The 23,260-nt window shown below is 38.0% G+C and overlaps 2 protein-coding genes across 7 annotated transcripts in view; both read left to right on the top strand.

Moving 5' to 3' along the window:
* Positions 1–17,095, top strand: part of Ptprr (protein tyrosine phosphatase receptor type R) — a 253,736-nt gene extending 236,641 nt beyond the window's left edge. For all 5 annotated transcript variants that reach the window (XM_074083915.1, XM_074083916.1, XM_074083917.1 and 2 more), the window contains one exon: positions 15,927–17,095. In XM_074083915.1, coding sequence (XP_073940016.1) covers positions 15,927–16,020 — 94 coding nt within the window. In that variant the 3' untranslated portion in view covers positions 16,021–17,095. The remainder of the gene's footprint in view (positions 1–15,926) is intronic.
* A 486-nt stretch (positions 17,096–17,581) lies between these two features.
* Ptprb (protein tyrosine phosphatase receptor type B) overlaps positions 17,582–23,260 on the top strand; it is a 125,644-nt gene continuing 119,965 nt past the window's right edge. For both annotated transcript variants that reach the window (XR_012450907.1, XM_074083913.1), the window contains exons 1-2: positions 17,582–17,834; positions 19,162–19,557. Coding sequence is in view for 1 of the 2 variants with exons in the window: in XM_074083913.1 (XP_073940014.1) it covers positions 17,759–17,834; positions 19,162–19,557 (472 nt within the window). In the remaining variant the exon portion in view is untranslated. The remainder of the gene's footprint in view (positions 17,835–19,161; positions 19,558–23,260) is intronic.

Genomic DNA, 23,260 nt, shown 5'->3' with positions numbered 1-23,260 from the left:
CCTAAAGCTTATGCTTCATTGTTCATTGCCTCTAATACAAAGTATTTATGGTTTGTTTGTGTGTAATATTAGGTATTAAACCCAGGACCTTGTACATGCTAGGCAAGTCCCTTACCTCTTGAGCTATGTTCCTTAGCCCTTTTATTTGTATTTTGTTTCTGTGACAGGGTCTCACTAACTTTGCCTGAGCTGGTTTTGAATTTGCAATCCTCCTTCCCCTACTTCCTGAGCTAGTAGCTGAGATTACAGGCATATGCCACCATGCCTGTCTTATTTATCTTATTTTACATCCCTACTCCTTTAAATACAATCTGCATTTTCATTTGACTTAATTCAGTGACTCACTTTACTATCTTGATCCTTTAAAATAAAGCATATGTGTTACTACCAAGAGTCTTTTTTTGTCTGTCTGTTTGTTTTGTTTTTTAAGATAGGGTCTCTCTAGGTAGCCCAGGCTGTCCTAAAACTTACCATATAACCCATTCTGACCTCGAACTTGTGATCCTTTGGCCTCTACTTTCCAAGTGATGGGTACAAACCTGAATCAAGAGTCTTTTCTTTAAGTATATTTAAAAATTTTTTAAATAAAAATATATATAACAACATGCCATAGTAACCATTATTAAGTATAGAGTTTAGTAGTAAGCATATTCTCATTATTGTGCCAGTTCTCAGAATTTTTTTCCATCTTTCAAAACTCTACACATTAAACAACTTTCCAGTCCTCTCTCAGCCCAGCACTTAGCAGTCACCATTATATTTTCTGTTCCCATGAAGTTGACTCTTCTAGGTATCTTCCTGGTACTGGGGCTTCTAGGTATCTTCCTGGTACTGGGGCTTGAACTCAGGCCCTTGAGCACTTGATAGGCAGGCACTCTACCACTTGAGCTATGTCCCCAGCCCTACAGGTGTCTTTTATAAGCAAAACCGTACTGTACTTGTCTCTTTATGTTTGGCTTATTTCACTTAGCATAATATCCTCAGGGGTCATCCATGTTGGAGCATGTGTTCTTCCTTTTAAATGCTGAATAGTACTCCACTATGTGAATCTACATTTGGTTAATCCATTATCTGTTGTGAGCACTTGAATTGCATTCGCCTCTTGGCTACTGTGAATAATGTTGCTATGAACATGGATCTACAAATATCTGTTCAAACCTTGATGTCAATTCTTTGGGTGGAGCTGGGTCAGGGTGATTTTATTTTATTTTTTTCTCTGGTACTGGGGTTTGAACTCAGGGCCTCATGCTTGCTAGGCAGGCACTCCACCTCTTGAGCCACTCCACCAGCCCTGTTTTGTGTTGAATATTTTCAAGATGGGGTCTTGTGAACTATTTGCTTGGTGCTGGCTTCAAACCTCGATCCTCCTGATCTCTGCCTCCTGAGTAGTTAGGATTACAAACGTGACCCACTGATACCCAGCTAGAAATTCTATTTTTAATTTTTTGAGGACCCATCATACTGTTTTCCATCTTGGCTGTACCATTTTATATTCCTATAAACAGTATACAAGGGTTCCAATTTCTCTACATTCTTGCCAACACTCTATTTTCTGCTTTTTTTTTTAGAATAGTACCCATTCTAATGAGTGTGAGGTGAAAAGTCATTCATATAAAGATAGTTTGATCACCCTTGTGATGATCTCTGCTTATGTTATGAAAACAAAATGGTCAAGCAATTTCTCTTCTTTGCTCCACAACTAAGCCTGTGTGGGTGAGAGGACAGTTGAGTCAGTGATGGAGAAGTGAGCGGCTGCCTCTTGAGAGTGGGTGCAGAGAGGAAGATGAACAGCAGTCTCTTTGCTTGGCAGCCAGAGTGCTGGGGGAAGGAGAGTTGTTTTGAAAGGCAAATACCCTGGGTTCTCCTCTTCCATTCAAAGAGCTAATATTCTTACTTACCTCCCGGCCTGGGCTTTGTTCTAGATGCTGCCACCACCTTTAACAAAATGAATGAGGCTCCTTGCTCTCCTAGAGTTGACATGCTGACAGAAGGAGATAAAGAATAAATAAGCAAAGCCATAGACAAAATTATATCAGACAGAAATAAATGCTGTGAAGTAATACAACAAAGGAGTCACAGGAGCTGAGTCCCTTGGACTTTACTCCTGTGGCCTAGAGTTTTCTTAAAGTAAAATTATAGCTATGTTTTGAGATTTATTTGTTAGACAAGTATTTATTGAACAGCCACTATGTGCTACCTTCTAGAATTTCAATAAAAGAAACAAAAGTATTATTCTGAAAATCCAATGAGGTAATATATGTGAGACACTCAGAATAGGGTCTGGCATGCAGAAAGCCATCAATGAATGCTCACTATGGTGTTATTATCTACATTATGCTCAAATCTTTGCAAATATATCTTCTCTCTGCTCTTTTTTTTCTCTCTTAATTTTGCCAGACTTATTAATGCTCTTTATCATGGGGGTTAAGATTCTAGGCTCTGGAAACATTGCCAGAGTTTGCATCCTGGCTCCTACCACTTTCTGGTTGTATGGCATTGGGTGAGTTACTGTACTCATGTATTGATTTTCTCACCTTGGAAAATGGAATTATTAACAGTATGTACCTCCTACTGTTGTAAGGATTGAAAGAGGTGGAAAGTGCTTGCCACAAAATAAGCATTTAATGAAGGTGAGCCACAGCTATGATCAATATAAGTGGCAAGTGAATTAAACATGCACCTGTGAACTGCAAATAGTAATCCGTACCTCACTGGGTTTCAGTGACATGTAAATGAGATTAAACCCATGATGCACTTAGCAGAATACTTAGCTTTCATTTCTTACCCTCACTTTACCTTCTCTGCTTCCTCCTTTGTATACCCCACGTGTAGCTGCTTCCAAAATTCTTTTCTTTCTTTCTTTTTTTTTTTTGGCAGTTCTGGGGTTTGAACTCAGAGCCTGCACCTTGACCCACTCCATCAGCCCTTTTTTGTGTGAAGAGTTTAAGACAGCGTTTCACAAATTATTTTCCCCGGCTGGCTTTGAACTGTGATCCTCCTGATCTCTACCTCCTGAGTAGCTAGGATTATAGGCATGAGTCACCATGCCCAGCTTTCATTTTTGTACTTAAGAAAATCAGCAGCAGTTATCCTTCCTTCTCTTATAATTGCTCTCTTAGTCTTGTGAAATCCCCTTGCCTTCCATTCAGTGCAGTCTAGCAAACTGTACTCAGATCTGGTCATTTCACTCAGATTTGGAGACCTATTTTCATCCAGAAAAAGGTACCTATATCAGAGAATAAAGAATAGCACCCTGTTAGCCACAATTGACCTTGATCAATTTATAAAGAAGAAGCCAACATAAGACCCCAAATCCCCAAGGGACTCAGTTCATACTCCCAGCCCTGTTTTCCTACTGTCTAGTGCCAAAATTCCATAAGCATTAGATAAAATACATGGATCTAAATCAACTCTGAACCAAGTTGACCTTCAACAACACCTTGCCTGATGCTATTTGAAACAATATACTGAGAAATGGGCTTGGCTTGTTCATTGTTTTGGCTCCTGTAGGCTCTTGTTTGTCTGTCTACTCACCCTCCCATCTCTCCCCTCCCCCGCCCACTTTTGTAGCCTGACCTCCACCTTAGACTCCACTTCCCAGTCACATTCCCCTGTCCAGTCTACCAAATTGTCCTCTGATTTTGAATGGAATCACAAATACATTTTAAAACCCTACAACAATGCCTCCTCTATCTCCTCCTTCCTTCCTAGAGCAAATGGTCAGAAATTTCAGCCTTGGCCTTCTATTCCCACCAAGGTCTTCCCATGGGCCTCATCTTTTTACTCTTGATATGATCTTCAAAACATATCCAACTTCTCTGTTGATGCAAAGTCTATAGGTCCCCAGGATCTGAATTGCTGCCAATATGTGTGTCAAAGTCATTCTCACTAATTTGCTAATCTAGGCCCCGTCTACGTACATTGTTTCTGAGCACCTGCTTCTGTTTATGAAACAGATCCTCTTCTTAACATTTTCTTTGAAAGACCTTCCCTTTGCTTTCCTTCCTTCACAGGATCAACATAGATTTTCCTTTTCGGGTCTCTTCCTTCTGTCGTACACTCCCCTAGTAGTTACTAGGGCAGAAATCCTTTCCCCTTTCCTTCATCTCGTTTTCCTACTTTTCTTCTCTCATCCCTCTTGCCTGTTGCTCCAGTTCTTCAGCTTTTTCCTGACATATCTCAGTTTAAAAATTCTAATTGCTGGCCACATGACTGTGGCCAGGGATCATGTTTTTGACTCATTCCCCTAAAAGGAAACTAGTCTTAGACAATCCAAACACGTTTCTTTCTTCATCACTTCTTCAGACTTTCTCCTTACATCCTGATCTCCCTGGCCATCCTTACCCTCCACTCAGGATCTGTCTTCAGATGCTCCAGAATGCGTTATTCAACACACAAACATTTATCTAATCATGGGATCTCTATCATGGTCTTCAAAGCATGTGACTCATTTAACTCCCAAAATAAATCCAAGAGTGGGAAAGACATACTCCCTGGCCTCACTCTTTTAAAATGAGAAGCAACAAATATTTTGATATTAACAAATTCAAGTAACTTATTCATGGCTATATACTTAGGAAGTTACAAAATGGTCCTATTTGTAATCCAGGAACTCTGATTTCTAACTCAAATTGTATGAATACTATAGACTTAAAAAGAAAAAAAACAGGTTCTTGCATTGTTTATTGTAAAACCAGAGTGGTGCTTCTAAATCATGCTTTTATTCATTTGTTCAACAAACATAATTAAACATCTACTGCTAATTTAGTTTTTTTTTTTTTTTTTGGGTAGCACTGGGGTTTTAATCTCAGGTCCTCAGGCTCACAACACAAGTGCTCTACCACTTGAGCTATACCTCCAGTCCAAAAGGTAGCTAATTAAGTTTTTTTTTTTTTTTAACATCTACTGCTAAACACATATCAGGCATTGGAACTGATGAATCATGAAAAGATGAATTCTCTAAGATACTGTGTTCCTCAGGGCAGAGTTTAATTAGTAATTATTTACTGAAAGCCTGCTAAATGCCAGACCTTCTTAAACAGTATAATATATATATATATATTATGTGTATATTATATAGTATGAATAAATACAGTATAAATATAGTATAAATAAGTAGATTCTCAATTAAGTTTGAGAAAAAGCTACATATTATATTTCTTAGAACCTCTGTTCACTTGGAGATTCACGGTAAGCGATAACACACGTGAACATCTGAAAAGTCCCCAGTATGGATAACATTTAATTTTGTGCAAGTACGCTTTCACATTGATTTGGCCAAACAAAACAGTCCTCAAAGACCATCTAAAGAGTTGAAATAGTAAAAATAAACTGTTCTTCCAAGAAGTTTGGTAGAGAAAAGAAGACTTGAGACAATAATTTGAGTTTGAACAGGGATCATTAAACAAAGGAAAGGGAAGAATGGAGCAGGCTGATTGAAAGTATCCAGCAGAGTGTAATAAGAGTTATAAAAGACACAGCTGATATATCAGAGGACTGATGTTCTATACTCTGCACATCCACTGGTGATCCAAGACTGCACAAGGTACATCTTTTTATGATCTACTCCTCATCACTAAGAACTTCCTCTAACAAGTCCAGGCAAGGCTAACAGAAAAGAAAAAGACAAGGCAATGATTTGAATCCATGAAATGGGGCTTGTTGTGCAACTGGTAAGCCAAGATTTTGAGTACTAGCTGAGCATGGCATCACAGCACTCGGAAGGCTGAGGCAGGATGATTTCAAGTCCCAGGCAGGAGTGCAGCCTGAGCTACATACGGAGATCCTGTCTCAAAAAAGCAAAAACAAAACAAAACAAGAGAAAGAAACAACCCAAAAAAGTTTTTCAGCTCGGGCAGGATCAAAATTCTAATTTCAAAAAATAAAAATTTACATTGATGGTTGTTACTCAACAAGGCAAAAAGGCCATTTGCACTCAAATCATAAATCGGCATTTTAGCAGTAAACCCTATGATCTGGTTTAGAAGTGAGTGCTATGCTGAATGGATGTTTCGGGTACAATAACAATGACAAAGCCATTTGGTAAATTCCTCATTTCGCTGGCAAGACATTGTTATTATTATTGGCCTTAGGGCAACTTCTATTAATAGATTCTACAGTTCTCGTGCAGATTCATAAGTCTGTGATTCTCCTTTTAATAATACTTTTGAGCACATTTTGAACTAAAATAGGATTTTTTTCTAAGTAGTTCAAATTCAGTGCAAGTTACCCACTAGTGTTTTATTTAGAAGAGTATTAATTGCTCATCCCCTCGTTCCCATGGTGTTAGTTTTTAATTAAAGATGAAGAGGATCCTTTGGCACTTGGGACTGGGAGCCATCTGTTGGGAGGGTAAGCAGGCAGCTATGCACTAGATAACAAGGAACTTTGTACTCATTCTGGCTCTGCCTCTAACCTTCTGTGTGATGACTTACCTCGCTAGGAGTCTGTCTACAGCACAAAGAGAAGTGGTCTCCAGCCTTTTCTGGTATGAGGGCCCTTATAGGAGCAAAATATTTCATGGCCCTCCACTACCTACTATAAATTAATTTTAATTCTCTCACTCACAATAGAGCACCTACATACATTTAAAAACTAATGATACATAGACTGTCTATATTTATTTAATCTACTGATAATGTTGGGAGTTCAAATACATTTGAGGGCCCTTAGGATGCCTTTTCAATCCTGAGATTCAGTAACTGATGGGCCTTCTAAGATCCCTTTCAGTTACTGCTTTCTTGGAGTCTTTGAACCTTTGTAGAAGAGGACAATGAAATGGCAGGAATAGTCATAACATTTGCCCAACACCTACTAGGAAAGGAATGGCTTAAAATAATCTGGTCTCAGGAATCTTGAGAGAACTTCATTCTTAAAGGAGAATCCAAGACCAAAACGGGTAAGTCATGTATCTGAGGTGACATAAAAATTTTTGACTTTTCTTTTTAAACACTCCAAACTGAACTTCCAACTTTGTTCAAACTAAATGTCTAAATCCTAAATTTGTTTGGTTCCCAAAAGGCTATTGTTTTCTAAAGTGGGAGATTTAAGTGGGTTAAGAACAAAGTTAAGAGAGAAGTTCATATTCTAATATTTTGACAATGTCTCTGAAGTAGTTGCTATATAAACCAGGGAAAAATGCTTCACTCTGATGATTTTAGTTTAGACTATTTCTTATTGATATCCACATATGATAAGCACAACAAACTTTGTTGGTCAGCATAACTGTGAAAATGGATATTTTGCTCAATCACATTTTCCTGTTAACAGATGGTCAATAATTTCCAAAAATTAGGTGAATAAAAGGACCCGTAACATCAACATTAGTACGAAGCTGAACATAGCATAACCGTTTATTACTTAGAAAGCCTTCCCATATCTTGCTTAAATCTTTTCATCTCAAATACCAGTAAGTTGTGATTATACCACCTAATTAAGACTTCTAATTGCTTCTCTTGTAGCTTCTGCTACAAGAGATTCACACAGATGCCAATATTGCGTAGTGTGAAGTAGTAACAGACGGTCATTTACACAGTGAATATAAGAGATTCACTTGTGCCTTTAAAAAATAGTAATAACCTATGGTAACAAACTGGCCCAAGACACTCAGAAAACATCTCATAGAGACATTACAGGAGAATGACTAAGGAGCAAGACATGAACATCAGAAGATGTCTAGGCAGGAAGGAAAGGAACATTTTCCATTGCAGGTGGACGTCAGGCAGCTTTTAATTCCATTGGCAACTCTGGACACAGGGTTCTGAAAACAGAATTTGGAAGGTGAAATATATAAGGGAATATCTGGTTCCAAGGCTTTTATCTTTTCCTTTTTTTTTTCCTTCCCCATAAACAGGAAACAATCTGTCTAACCCTCCTTTTTGAGAGTTAAGGGTGAAATCTGTAGCTGTCTTTGTACATCCTTACTTTGGATGGCTTAAATTGGAATGACATCCAACAGCCTCACTTTTAGCTTCCCAGACAGGATAGAAAAATGCTTCCAGTGTGCGTCATATCATTGTTTAAATGTTTTGGTTAGTCATTTTAGTTTGATGGTTTTCTTTTCTTTTTTCCTTAACTTTAGCAATTTTAGAGGAATATATACACCATCGATGTCCTAGGTTAATATATCTTCCCAAAATATTCTTTATTTCCAAAATCTAATTAAAATAATTTAAAATTTAAAATTTCTACTTGTTGGAAAATATGATAATGCATCCTGCCTTCCCAACTAATCACAAAAATACCCCTACTAAGATCTTCAAAGATTTCATTTGAGGCAAGAGTTCAGCATTTTGGTTTACTTATTTTAAGGATAGTGAGAGAAAAAGTCCCTAGAAGTTGGTGTAGGTTTTCACAACATTTTATTTTAGTTATTTATTTTGTGGTTCTGGGGTTTGAACTCAGGGCCTACACCTCGAGCCACACCACCATCCCTTTTTTTGTGAAGGGTTTTTTTGAGATAGGGTCTCACAAACTATTTGCCCAGACTGGCTTCAAACCACAATCCTCCTGATCTCTGCCTCCCAAGTAACTAGGATTATAGGCATGAGCCACCAGGACCCAGCTTCATGGCATTTTAATTTCTGAGATCCTAACAAGAGGTCTTCTTTGTAAAAACAGGTCACACCAATTGAATCTTTGATGGGTGTTTCCAGGACAACCTTCCTCTCCTTTCCAGTTAGAAATTGAGTGTTAACCTGGGTATTCAGGAGAAAATGGCTAACTTTCAAGAAGAAAAAAATGGATCTAAAACTGTCAGAGCCGCTAATGAGTTATCATTTGATCTGGGCTGGTTTTTATACCCTACAAATACTAGAGCATACCTGTCTGTGCTCAAAATACCTGGTCAGAATCAGTCATGCTTATATTTAAGTTCCCCTTCTTGATGTGACCTCTGTGCAAAGACCTGGGAAAACCTCTGGTGGAGGGGTCAGACATACCTCACAGCTGGACCTGAGTTTTAGACAGCAGACTTAGCTTCACTTGACACATGCCCCAGCAACTGGAGTTTTACCCATGGGACACATTAACGTCCACACCTTTTGTTCTAAATTTACTGTACCAAACTTTACCAAAAGAATTCCAAATTTGAAAATAATAAAAAGCAAAGAAGCCTAAGTTCCATTGTTAGCACAGAAATGAGTCACCACTCCAGAATTTCTTCTGTCTACTGATTAGACCGGATATGGGCTGGGTGGTGCAGCAGGAAAGGCTGTTGCTCTCTGTATGTGTGAGTTAATAGTCACAAAAGGTCACAATTTTAACTTGTTAAAAACCAAATCTCTCTCCTGGGCATCTGGAGAGTTGTTTTGTTTTGTTTTTTTTTAAATTCAACACACCCTCCCACTAGCAAAGGGAGAAAAAAAACTACATATTTCCCCCTTCTAACTTGGAATTTGCCCCCAGCTGACACAGCTACGTGCTTCCCTGCATGGAAACTGAATGACACCGATTTGGGGTTTGGGCGGAGCTAACATGATATGAGATATCTGACATTTCTAGAAGAGTAGTCTATCTGAATCCTTTCTAGCCTGGACCACACAGTATTCATATCCTGTGACCACAAAGAAATCAGTCACATAGCCAACATCACTTTTGCAACAAAGGGAACTACTTTTTTACACAACATGGAATGGGGTATAATTAGGATGAACAGGTAATTTACCATCCAAACCAAGGCACTTCTGAGAGTGTAAGGAAGCCAGGACAATGGGAGTGAACCATGGCTGCCCCAAGCAAACCAGAACGCATGTTCAGCCCAGGAATTTAGTGTTGACTAGGTACTTTAAAAAAAGAACAAGAATATGCAGAATTTATTTAGTAATTAATAACCGAGAGCCACTGTGTAAAGTATTTTGTGGATTATCTCATTTAAGTCTGTACCACTTGAAATCTTAGTAGGTAGCACTATTTTCCACGCCAGGGGTCACATTTCTTTGTGACAAAATCATCCACAGAGCACCAACATGGAAAACCAACAAAATGTGCAAGCACCCTGGTTAAAGTTGGTTTCATGAGCTACCCCTAAACACTCAATCTCTTCCTCCCTACCAAGGGCTGTAAAACCAGTGTGGACTCTAGCTAGGTTCCTGGGAACTCAGTGAATAGCTATAGTTAGACATTGATATGCTCTGGCTTAACACTGGAAACCAGATATTTGTCATGAATGTCATTTGAAAACTGAGGAAAGCCAGGCTAAGAGGAATCAAATGAATTGTCTAAAATCATATAGCTAGTAGCTTCAAAAGATTTATACATGAATTTGCCACATTCCAAGCTCACTACTTTCTTCTACATCAGCTGCTTCTGCTGTAGCTGTATCTGGAATGGTGACTATTTAGAAACATATTTGGCTCTCCATCTAGACTTACCAAGTTGGGCAATCTGGTATCTTCTGCCTGTTCTCCAAGGCCTTGATGCCTCACCTCTAGAGCTTCCTAACCAGTCCTGTTTGACCAAACAGTACCCCAGAGTAACAATACTAGCTAACATTTTAGTATTTGTATGAGCTTATCTGGGTGCTCAATATTTTAAATGAGTCTCCCCATTTGTGTCTTGCAACAATGCTAAGAGGTAGGTACTATTGTTTTATTGTCTTATCATTTTGCAGATGAGAAGACTCAGCACTGCAAAGATTATGTAGTAAGATAAAGTAACTAGTAAGTAACAGAGACAGAATTTGTATATGGCGTCTTTTTAACACTTAACACACTTTTCCCCTCCTGGTAATGACATCTTGCCATTCCAAATCCTTTCAAACCTATAACCACTATCATAGCTAACTAGGGTCCCCTTTCCATTTTTTAATGCTATCTTACTTTTTTTAAATTAAGTAACTACTGCTCAGTGGTAGATATTGTAACCTGATGCATTATACTTCCAGGAAAACCAGATTTGTACCTAAAAAAGATTTTCTAAGCAGGGACTATGCTTACCTATAACATGCAGGAAAGCCAGATTTGTACCTAAAGAAGACTTTCCAAGCAGGAACTATGCTTACCTATAACGTGTTGAGCAGTGGTGAAATTCAGCCTTTCTGTATGTCTGCTGACGGTTCAGCCATTTTGAGCCCTGTACAGCATACTCTACTAAGTCATCATCTTGACCGCAATGGAAATCTTTTAAGATCTTAACTGTAGAGTTTAAACTGTAACCAACTGGAGGTAAAGAATTACTTTAGTGCTCACTCTTTAAATGGCAGTTGGACAATGCCTTCTAAAGTAATAAAAAGAGCATCCCTGCTTCTTACCTTCCAGAACCAGCTTGCATTAGGAACTTTAGATCAGTGATACAGATTCAGATTTCCATGGAGATTTCTCAAGTCCATGGAGTCCTGTCTGACGTGCTTGGGACCAAATCAGAGCCAACCTGGGGCGGGGGACAAATTATTACGGAGCTCTTTTGAGAGCCCATAACTAACTAATGCTTTATTTGTTTATTCCATGAAAGTGTTTTGTACAAAGGCACTGTTTTGGTTTAGTTTTTGGGTGGGATAAGGGTGGCACTGGGGTTTGAACTCAGGGACTTTGCTCTACCGCTTGAGTCATGCCCCCAGTGCTAGGATACTGTTTTTCAGGTGTGCCCAAATGTCATTTTTCACTATGGCCAGCCTATAAAAAGATTGTATTTGACCCATAACAGAGTACAACCTGAAGGATAATCCTATTCTTACAAGGGCCACAGAATGTTCTGTATATCAATATATGTAGTAGGACAAATATTAAATCTTTTCCAAGATGATTGTGAAAAGTTCCTGAATTTGAACCAGATTCCAATGACTGTATTGTGGCATAGTCTTTACTTTCTTTCATCCCAGAGTATATCGGTTTTTACATGATAGAAAACTAGTATGACCTGGATAACCTACTTAACATGTAACTTACTGGTCCTAGGACTAGTAAGTGCTTTTCATTATTGCAAGTATGAAAAGATTGTGACATTATGCTTGTCCTTAAAAGACCTACAACTTAGTTTGACACAATTTTAAAATGCTATTGCACAATATATAACATAACTTCAACTTTCTCATAATGAAGACCCTACTTTGGTCCTATTTTTTTCCATTTTTAAAATAAATTATTTAGATGAGATGTAAGGTATGCTTGTTAAATGTCTGGAAGACACAATGCTGGAAGTTGGAAATGGAAGAGCAATATATTGAATGCTAAACTAATGATACAAGACACAAGAATACTGTGCTCAGAACACAGACTAACAAGTTGATATTAACAAGAACAAATAGAAAGCCCTACATTTAGTTTAAAAAATTCAATAGCATAAGTACAGAATGGGAGAAAGCTGTAATTTTCACATTCAAAAAAAACCTCCTGCTGACTTTTTAATTAACCTCAATCTTCATTCAATATCCTAAGATGCTTGCTGAGCACCAACCAGTATGTAGGCACGGTGAACCTTACCTCCCGATGCACCTGCAAATGCAAACCTGTTCGTCTATAATGGGCACTCAAAGGAGGAAACATGCCCACTAACTAGATCCCATCAGAATAGACACAACACTTTAAGAAGGTTATATTTAATAAAATAGTCTACAGAAGCAAGAGACTAGATTAGTGAGTGACAGGGAAACTAGGCTTTACAAAAACGTTGAGTAACCACAGGATGTTTAGTCTAGAGAAAAGATTACGGGACTTTGATGGTTGTTTTCCAGCATGTAAGGAGCTATTGTGTGACTACAAGGGGAGTCTTAATAACTTTTGGGGTTATTTCATTTGCACCAATGGGGTGAAAGTAAGAGAGGGACAGATTCATTTTGATGTCTTCAGAAGTTTTTCTACCAACCTCAGGAAGCTTGCCTCCAAAGTTACCTTGGCATGAGCATTCTAGAAACTGCCTGACATATAGACTGCTTCCTTTTAGAAAAGCTGTATTTTGTTAATAATTGGGATAAATGATCTTTGAGGATACCTCTGATGGCTCTTCTTTTCATTTTTATTTTCCAAATTAAGTGGAAAGTAACAGAATTTCTCATAAGCTTTCCTGAAATCTTTAGTTCCACAAGAATTTTGTCAGCTTAGAACTAATGAGTGTGTTTTCAAATCTTTACCGTCACTGGCTGCAACAACCTTGACTTAGTGAACAGATTGTCACAGTAAATATCTTCCAACTATTGAAATACACTCCTGATCCACTGAGGGTAAAATAGTTACTGAAATCTAGACGTAACTCCACTAATCCACCATTTGGACATGTAAATACCACTGCTGACCAGAACATTCAAGAAAAGGGAAATCTTGCCTCAAAGTAAGGTGAATGGTGAAAGGAAGTTCACAGACCAGAGTCCATGAGATGGATCACATTCAGGGTTCCATGCATAGTCTGCAGTTCAAGGCAGGAGTAATACTTCATGAGCTGTGCAAATGCCAGAGGCAGGAAGGCACCACTCAGCAACCTGGAGCCAACCTAATATTTACTGTGGCTGTATCTTCCAAGCTCCAAAGTCTAGGCCAGCATCTTCTGGACACCTGCTGTGTTTTTAGGTGTGCCCAGATGTCATCACACAGCTAAGAAAGAGTTAGCACATCCTCAGCTGGTCATTGCTGTTGCCAACTTCTGAACCAGGAATACCTGGTCAACAAAGTGTACAGTTCCACTGGAAAAGACCCATGAAATACTATTGCCAAAAAGTTTGTGTCACCGAAAACTGTAAATTTATCTCTTTATTTCTTGCCAAATACATCATTTTGGCATCATATTGAACCATCTGAGACATCACTGTTAAGTTCAAAAGAGTAAAGTCTTGCTGCTTCAATATTTATTGAGGTTGGCAAGTAAACATAGATACAAGACTAGTTTTAGTTATTACTGTTAGCCAGATGTCATGTTATACTGAGGTAATATATCTTCTTTTTAAATTGAAGTGTTTAAGTGATCTGAAAATTATTTTGAATAATACTAACAGCCACTAGAAAAAACTAGCTAAAACAGAATTATAGGCCAGGCGCTGGTGGCTCCCTCCCTAGAGCAGAGATCAGGAGGATTGCTGTTTCAGGCCAGCTGGGCAAATAGCTCACAAGATCTTTTCTTAAAAATACCCAACACAAGCACTGGAGCTATGGTTCAAGTGGTAGAACCCCAGCTTTGCAAGCACGAAGCTCTGAGTTCAAACCCCAGTACCACCAAAAGAAAAAATAAAAACCCAAACAGAAAAGGGGTGGTTGTGCCGGGTACTGGTGGCTCATGTCTGTAATCCTAGCTAATCAAGAAGCAGAGATCAGGAGAATCTTAGCTCTAAGCCAGCCCCAGGCAAATAATTTGTGAAACCCTGTCTTGAAAAAAGAACCCATTGCAAAAAAAGTGCTGGTAGAGCACCTGCCCGTCAAGCATAAGGCCTAGAGTTCAAACCCTAGTACCGTCCCACCAAAAAACAAACAAACATAGAATTATATAGGAATTCAAATAATTACTAACAGCAACGCTGTTATTCAGTGAGCAGGAAAACACATGTAATATTTATCTTAATGTTTGATAACTTTGTCAGGCTAGAATCATAGTTATAGCCTGGCTTACTCCGGTAATCCTAGCTACTCAGGAGACAGAGATCAGGAGGATCACAGTTTGAAGCCAGCCCAGGCAAAAGTTCACGAGACCCTACCTCAACAAAAACCCATCACAAAAAAGGGTTGGTGGAGTGGCTCGAGGTATAGGTTCTGAGTTCAAACCCCAATACCACACACACAAAAAAAATCATAGTTATAAGGAGAGAAATGTGAAAGAAGTATTGTGTATATAAAAGTATGCAGAAAGTATTGTTTTTTCTCTCAAGACAGATGCCTTCCACTTACCTAATGGCAAAGGAGAGGCTGAGCAGCTAGTGACAATGGTCACAGCAAAGGGAAAGAAAGAGCCAGTTCCCCTTCTCCAATTCATTAAAGGTCCCACTTGCTATTGTGTCTGAATACCTAGCACGGCCAGGCTGGTTGTTGCCCTATCATATACTCAAATAAGCCAAGTAGGATAGACTTTTCACTTGTAGGAAGAGCATTTCACAGCTGAATTGTTAAAATCATTTTAGCAAAAAATGAATGATAAGACATCTATGAAGTGATACTAACCCTCCCACTACAGTGAATTCACTTAACCTTCCTAACAACCTAACAGAGTAGTCACTGTTATTATCCTGCTTTAACAGAGGAAGAGATTGAGATGTAAAGGCCTTAACAACTTTTCATAAGCTCACACAGCTAAGATTGGCAGAAGAGGGCTTTGTGTGTGTGTGTGGTACTGGGGTTTATATTCTGGGCTTCACGCTTGCTAGGCAGGCACTCTATCACTTAAGCCCCTCCACCAGACCTGTTTTTTTGTGCTGTGTATTTTTTGAGAGAGGGTCTCAGGAACTATTTGTCTGGGGTTGGCTTCCAACTGTGATCCTCCCTGATCTCTGCCTCCTGAGTAGAGCTAGGATTTCAGGCATGAGCCTCTGGTGCCCCCCAGCCAGAGGAGGGATTTGAGTTCCGAGAGTCTGGCTTGTTCCAGAGTTCCAGTATTGAACTATAAAGCTATATCACCTCCCCAGTAATTGTACATAGGTCAAATTTTAAATTATTAACATGCCTAATGTACAGGCACTATGTTAAGCCCTCTAAGGGTGTTGTTTAATGATGGCGATGTGTTTTGAGAAATGTGTTCTTAGGTGATTTTGTTGTTGTATGAATGTCATACTTATACAAACCTGCACAGCATAGCCTACCATACATCTAGACTATGCAGTATAGATATGTTGTGACGTCGTTGTGCAGTACAATAACCTTGTGAGTTGGGACATTTGGACACAGGTAGGAGGGATGACAGAAGAATCATTAGGTCAGCGCTTCTGTGTGTCTTTGGCATAATAAAGATCAAATGCAGTGCCTCTGTTAGAAGATTACAGTATGCTGGTAAATGAAGTTATTTTAATCTCTTCCTTGCAGGGGTGGAATGGTCCAAACCAGTGAGCAGTATGAATTTGTGCACCATGCTCTGTGCCTGTATGAGAGCAGACTTTCAGCAGAAACTGTCCAGTGATTCACTGAAGATCATCAATCTCTTGGCATGATTAATCAAATTACCCACTTGAGGCTTCTAGAAGGAGCTTCCTGCAATGGGAAAGAGGAGCTCTGAAGTCAGCCTGTGGCATGGACTGCAGAAGACCTGGCAACGTATTCAAGATGGCCAGGCTCTTGTGTATATGAATGCATTTGTAAGCATCCCCCAAATTATTTTGAAGGTCCCATGCTGATGGAGGTATGATACATCTCTCACACAGCCCAAGGTGGATTTTGTTTGTCTGTATTGACTACCTGCCACACAAAATGTTTGTGTGTGATATTCAGTGACAACTGTCGTCAAGTGACGACTGGATCAGCTGCTGAAGAAATCATTATTGTGTTTAGATGCTTTATCGTTTGCAAAGTCTGTCTTGTGAATGGGCTGTCACCTGTTCAACTGTTCCGTTTTAAGTGCTATTACTTATGTCAGTTACCAGAATCTTGCTGCTAAAGTTGCAAGTGATTGATAATGGATTTTTTTTAAAAACTAAGTTTTTGTTTTTTAAGAAAAAATCAAATGCAGTAACTATTTTATATGGAAATGTGTCTCAGTACTATTATCTATTAAACATGTATTTATAGTACCTCCTATCAATCAATTACAGAGCACAAGGACTGTCATTGGATATGTATGTATTTACTCTCTATTATTAGGCCCTGGCTCCACAACTCTAGCCACTGTATTTCTACATTGTGAGTTGATTTACTTTAAAAGGGAAAAACAAATTTGTAGCAACTATAAAGTATCAAGAATTTTAAATATTTGTCTCCCTTTTACTGAGAAGAGAGTTTTGAATGTGCTGTCCTACTTGGAATCTCTCTCCCAATAAAAGGCAGAGCCTTTGGGCAGATAACACAACTGTCCCATTTCCAGAGGCTCTTTATGAGGACACTGCCATGTATGTCCTTATATTTCTGAAAGGTTTTAATCCTCAAGAGACAAATAGGATTAAAATAACTACACTCAGTAAACACTAGATGTTGTGTTAAAATATGAATTTTTAATGCAGCAATGTTGACTCTGTTTCATACTGCCAATAAACTACTCTTAATACTAACTATTGAGTAAATTACTTTTTTTTTCCTTTCCTATTTGGGGAGGGGCCATTATTTGTTTGGGGAAGCCTGAAGTTGGTAATGTGATGGGTTTAATTTCAATCTCTGCATCTCCCCAGTCGTCATGACTCTCTCAAAATGCAATATTGTCATCACTTGAGAGATAATGATCTAGAAGTGCCATCATTATGTGGTTTTCCTCACAGACACCCAGCATATCATTATATTAACAGACATGTTTATGTCTTTGTATTACTTGTCATAGACCCTCATAAATTACATGGTTTGCATCTATGCAGCAGAATCGCATCACCTGAAAAGATGTAACATAGCAGGAGCATTCAATTATCTAAGATTACAATTCCTTTCTTCCCTCTTAAAGGTTAAGAAGTAGTCGTGAGCCAAGGGGTGGTAGGTAGGTGAGGACTCGACCGGCTTATTCTGCTCCTGGAGGCTAGATCTACATAAAAAAAAGAGAGGTAATCATAATCCCTTCTTTCTAAGGAAACAGACTAAAGGACACTGGTGTAAAACTTCCCCAAACAATTCAATTGGAGGAAGTGCTCGTCACTGACTTTTCCCCTCACCATGAAGGCACATTTCCTTCCTAGTCTTTGCTTCTCTTATCTGGGAGAATTTTTTTTTCCCCCAAGCGAAGCATGAACCGTGTTGAGTGGAAAATGGAGGCTGAATTTTACATGGTGATTCTTACCTGCTTGATCTTCTGGAGCTCGGGTAAGTGGCTCTGCCTCAGTTTCCTGAGGCATCACTCCCAAAGCTAGTTGAAGAGTCCCTTGGCCTTTGAAAACTGTCTAAAATAAGGCAGAAATGGAGCCAGTTCTCCATGGCAGTGTAGCCAAAGACGATGAGGAAGAAGAATAAAAGCAGCCAGCTGTGCCCACACTGCTGAAATTTCTCTCCAAAAGAAAATAAATGTTCTCCTATGTCCTCCAAATGCCTCAGGCAGCTAGCTCAGCTCCTGAAAGGAAGGGCATCTTTATAATAGAGAGTGAACACTGAGGAGACAGACATCTTTATTATTCTATAACAGTCTATAGCCTTCTCAATGCCTTTTATCCAGTTAGGTAGTACTTCTGCTTCCTTTTTTGTTAAAGACAGAAGATAAAAGGAATATGATTAAAGTTATTTGGAAGTTGTCATTTGGAAGGACTGCATATTTTTATGGGAGAGCTGGTCAATTTAAGTTAAGCCTGAATATCTTTCTTTTCAGTATGGATGTTTAACAATAGGGTGTTTTGTTTTCTTACAGAAAGCATTGCAGATTTTTAAAAAAATTTGTTCATATTTGAGGGAAAACTGTAGACATTGTAACAAAATAAATGCTTCTTTCCAGGACTAAAGGAAATTTAATTTATGATAATACTTTGCTTGGTTTCTATTAGCTGGAAGGTAGTGCTTGGAGAGGTGGGAATTTTTGTTTTATTTTTATCTTTTGACAAATATGTCCAATTTAAAAATGTTTTATGCAAACTATGCAACTTATCCAAATACTTATTACAATGTGGATTTAAGAATTGGAAATGGTATTTTTTAGAGTAGGGGGAGGAAGGTAATATGGAGAGAATCACATGGTTGGAAAGGGATCTGAACTTTATGTAACAGCATATTTAACTAATTGGGATAATACAGCATACCATGTTTTTTTAATACATCTTTCCTCAACCAAAGGAAAACCATATCCTTTGGATGGTTTTGTTTCTTCTTCCAAGCTTCCTTTCATTTTTCCAATGGGGGTGTGTTTTCTTCCCTAAACCACCTAAAAGTTTGAAAAGTGGGGGAAGGGGAAAGGGTGATTGCTAGTTGTGACATTTTGACATTTTCCATTGTCAGCCTTGGGATTTATCTTCCTTTCTTTATTTTTTGCCTTGGGACTTTAAATCACATATGCTGAATGTGGGGATATTTACCTGAAATGATAGATACAGTGAAATATAAGTAAACCCAGTATTTTTACTTATAGCTGATGTGTGGCTGGGTGGTTTTGTTTTTAACGGGCCTTATAATTTGCTACACAGTACTTTATAAGCTTTTCATGTTTCAGAGGGGTTTCAGATTGTCCATGTGCAGAAACAACTATGCCTTTCTAAAAATCAGAAAGTGATTGTGGGCTCATGCAATCGGACAAGCCAGAACCAGCAGTGGCTGTGGACTAAGGATGAGAAGCTCCTTCATGTTAAATCTGCATTGTGCCTGGGCATCTCCAATTCCTCTGGTGGCCCTTCCCGGGTAGCCATCTTCACCCACTGCTCCCAGGCACCCCAATGGACCTGCGATGAAAAGGAAGGGTACCTCGAGGTAAAAAATACCTCTTTCTTTCTCAAGAAACAAGGTCCCAAGGTAGTGGTCAAGAAAGGCAGGAAATACCTCCATAGCTGGATGAAAATAGAGGTCACCGAGGAGGGAAAGCTGACCAATGAAAGCCTCTGCTTAAAAAAAGGTGAGCTGTTCCTTTCAGAATCAATTCTGCAATGCTAAATATCTGGTTTTTATACATCTAAGAGAGATCCACATTCCCCAGAATATTTCCTATGGAAGATTTATAAGCTTATAAAAGTAAATTATGCAGTGCCCAACTTTCTCGATCACCATTCTTCCTTTCTTTTACTAATTCACCAAATATTTCTTGAGCTTCTCTTTTGTTCAAGACACTGATTAAGTATTATTACATGTTGGAAGGTAGATATGGGTATTATGTATTTAATGATTAAAGTCATGATCAAGAAATTATCAGATTTTGTCAAAATAAACATTTCTGTCCTTTGATAATGAGGAACATTAAGACATTGAAAGGTGTTTAATGAGACTGTGAAGACAATAAATTGTACTTTTGCAAGTCTCTTGAATTGATGTTTAGTGGTACATATCTGTTTTGAAATAACATACTTTTTTGAAATGGTAAAAAATGGGCTACTCAAGGGGCAGAGATGAGGAAGATCACAGTTCAAAAGCAGCCCAGGCAAATAGTTCTTGAGACACTATCTCAAAAAAAAACTCATCCCAAAAAGGGGTGGTGGAGTGGCTTGAGGTCTTGCGTTCAAGCCCCAGTACCACAAAAATTCATTGCAAAAATGGGCTGGTAGAGTGGATCAAGGTGTAGGCCCTGAGTTTCAGCCCCAATAACACCAAAAAAAAAAAAAAAAATGCATCCACAGGATTTTCTAATTTGTTGATCATTAATGGACACATGTCCATTAATGCACAATTTCCTGGTGCACTACAGTAGTTCAGCCCTTAGAAATTTTTGTTTGTGGAATATACATTACAATAATCTTAAATTAATCTTTTTTTTTTTTTTTTTTTGGTCATACTGGGGCTTGAACTCAGGGCCTCACGCTTACTAGGCAGGTGCTCTACCACTTGAGCCACTCCACCAGCCCAAGTTAATCATTTTATTGTAAATTTATTCCTCTATTAGTGATTTGTTTTAGGAAGTCATGAAAGATAAAACTAAAGAATCACAATGTATTAGGCACAAAAGAGCCTTACAAGTCATTGGGAAATTATCTAGAAATGAAACTCCTCACTAAGAAGAATGAAATTTGTCCAGTTAAGTAAATTGTTCCAGATAAACTAATAACAGAACTGTGATTAGAACCTGTTTCTTAACTTCTTGCCTAGTATACACTCACTTATACCATTGATTTCCCAGCGCTTAACTACAGACTTTTGCCCAGCTGGTTGCCTGAGCATCTCCTGGGGGAAGAAAGGGAGAGTTTATTAAAAATACAAATTCCCATGATTTTTTTCCACTATTTCTTCCTTAATAACCATCCCCAAGGTTCTGTATCAGAAAAAATGATTCAGTATATATAACATATAATACTATTAGTACGTAATATTAATATGATATACCATCCCAATTTGGGGATCAGCATCCATCTGAAACTTTGTCTTAGGTGCTCATTTTTGAGGCTGATAAGTGTTTTTCTACCATGCTAATCTCTGGACAGTTTTCTCATTCACTTATAAACAGACATTCAGTGGATTCTTCTACAATGAAAGTAGAGAGTCACTTCTTACATCATTTCTGGCTATGAAAAGAAGATTAAAAACATAACAGTCAATTAGAAAAGTCAACTTTATCAGAGAACCTGCATCATATTGCACCAATTTGTACAATTCCTTCCCTGTGTTCATTTATTAAGACCTATCCTGAATAACATAGGAACATTATAAATATCCCAGGTGTACTGTTACTTAGGAAGTAAGATTCATCCTCAATCAGACCATCACAGAAAGTTCTTTAATTGAAACTTTAAGAAAGTAGAAATATGAGCTGGTGGGGTGACTCAAGTGTTAGAATGCCTGCATAGCAAGCTTGAGGTTCTGAGTTCAAACACCAGTGCCATCAAAAAAAAAAAAAAAAAGTAAGTAAGTAGACACAGATCCAGTGGAGAGCTATTCAAGGAAGAAAATAATTCACGAACAATCTATCTCCTTTGACCCTCATACAAACTACATCTAGTGATGGACTTCACTTCAAAAGTGAGGTGCATAGAATAGGCCATTTGCAATTCACCACTAAATATACCCAAATATTCAAAACATGCCCTAGAATATTTGTTAAAAATAGATTTCTAGACAAAGTAAAAAATTAAAATTTATACAATTTTGGTACAAAAAATAAAAGTTTAGTAAGGATTTATTTAGTAATGCAGGGCAAAGCAGGGAGAAACAGAAAGGGAGAAAGGAGAACTCCCTGACAGCAGAAGGTGGGAGGAGGAAGCTCCCGCCAAAATCCCATATTTGAATACATATAGGTATAATTTATCATTTTGGTTTAACACAATCATAGCTAATACACACATTTTCTGCTCTATTTTAAACTTAAAATTGATTAAAGATTAAGAATGATATTTAGCATAGTATAAAGAATGATCTTGGTACAGCATAAAAGCTCACTGATTTTGCTAGAGAAGCCATTGTGCAAAATTAACCAAAATGCATACGTAAGTTTGCAATGAATGAGCCCAAGTGTCCTGTTTTTAAAAGTTGATAACTGAAAACTATCATTTAAAGCAGCATAAACAGGCATGCATCAGCAGGATATGGGGTTTTTAATATATGCATTCTTTACTAAAAGAACACCTATGAAGGTAAAAATCTGAACCATATGTTTCATATTTGTTTCAGAGAGGAAAATTCATGATTTTACTCGTGTCCAAGTTAGTTTATCTAACACCTGCTGTGTGTCCGAGCTTGTGCCAGTGACTGAAGTATTCTACACCAGTGATTCTCAACCCAAACGTGGTGGCTTTTGAATAATACGAATGCCTAAGTTTATTCTCTAGGCCAATTAAATCAGGCGCTGTAATTTAAAATGCTTCTTAGGTTATTCTAATGTGCATCCAAGTTTGAAAGTAATTATTTTTAAATCAACATTTTTAATCACTTTTTAAAAATTAGAGCCCTACGCTACCATTCTAAGCCAGAAGATGATTCATAAAAGGCAGTCATCAATAATGCAAAAGATGTGTTCAAGAGCACTGAGTTCTCATATAATTGCACATTGAACCATTGTTTTTGAGGAGAGGAGGTTTATTGTTACTTTAAGAATAAAAGGCATTCTAAGGTCCAGACCTCTAATTTGCAAACTCTTAAAACTTAACACTGATAAGTGGAGGACTTCCTGCTTAGCTTGACCTTATAAGCTAAAGGGAAAATTATATTGGCCTACAAATTTTGGAGTATATGCATACATAAGTACATTCCAAGAAAGTTCACTTAAAATTTAACTTGTAAAATAATCATTTTCCCATGATCAAATCTTTTGTACAATATAGGGGAAAACCAGAAAAAATAAGTTTTACTGCACTATCTGCACCAAGACTGCAAATGGGTGCCTGAATCTGTGTAAACACATATACATGTGTGTGTGTGTATATGTATATATCTATATGCATACGTGTGTATATGTATATGCATATATGTGTGTGTATGTACATTTATACTACTGATAAAGTTCAATTTATAAAGTAGGCCCAATGAGAGATTAACAATAAATTAGAGCAATTATAACAATATACTATAATGAAACTTAGATGAATGTGGTTTCTCTCTCGGAACACTTTATTGCACTTTGAATTTTTCACTTAACGGAGGTATTTTATGGCTTCTTTTTTATATACCTGAGTTTCCAG

Source organism: Castor canadensis, chromosome 8 (assembly GCF_047511655.1).
Source record: "Castor canadensis chromosome 8, mCasCan1.hap1v2, whole genome shotgun sequence".
NCBI classification, from domain to species: Eukaryota; Metazoa; Chordata; class Mammalia; order Rodentia; family Castoridae; genus Castor; species Castor canadensis.
This window is presented reverse-complemented; position numbering and strand designations above follow the sequence as displayed.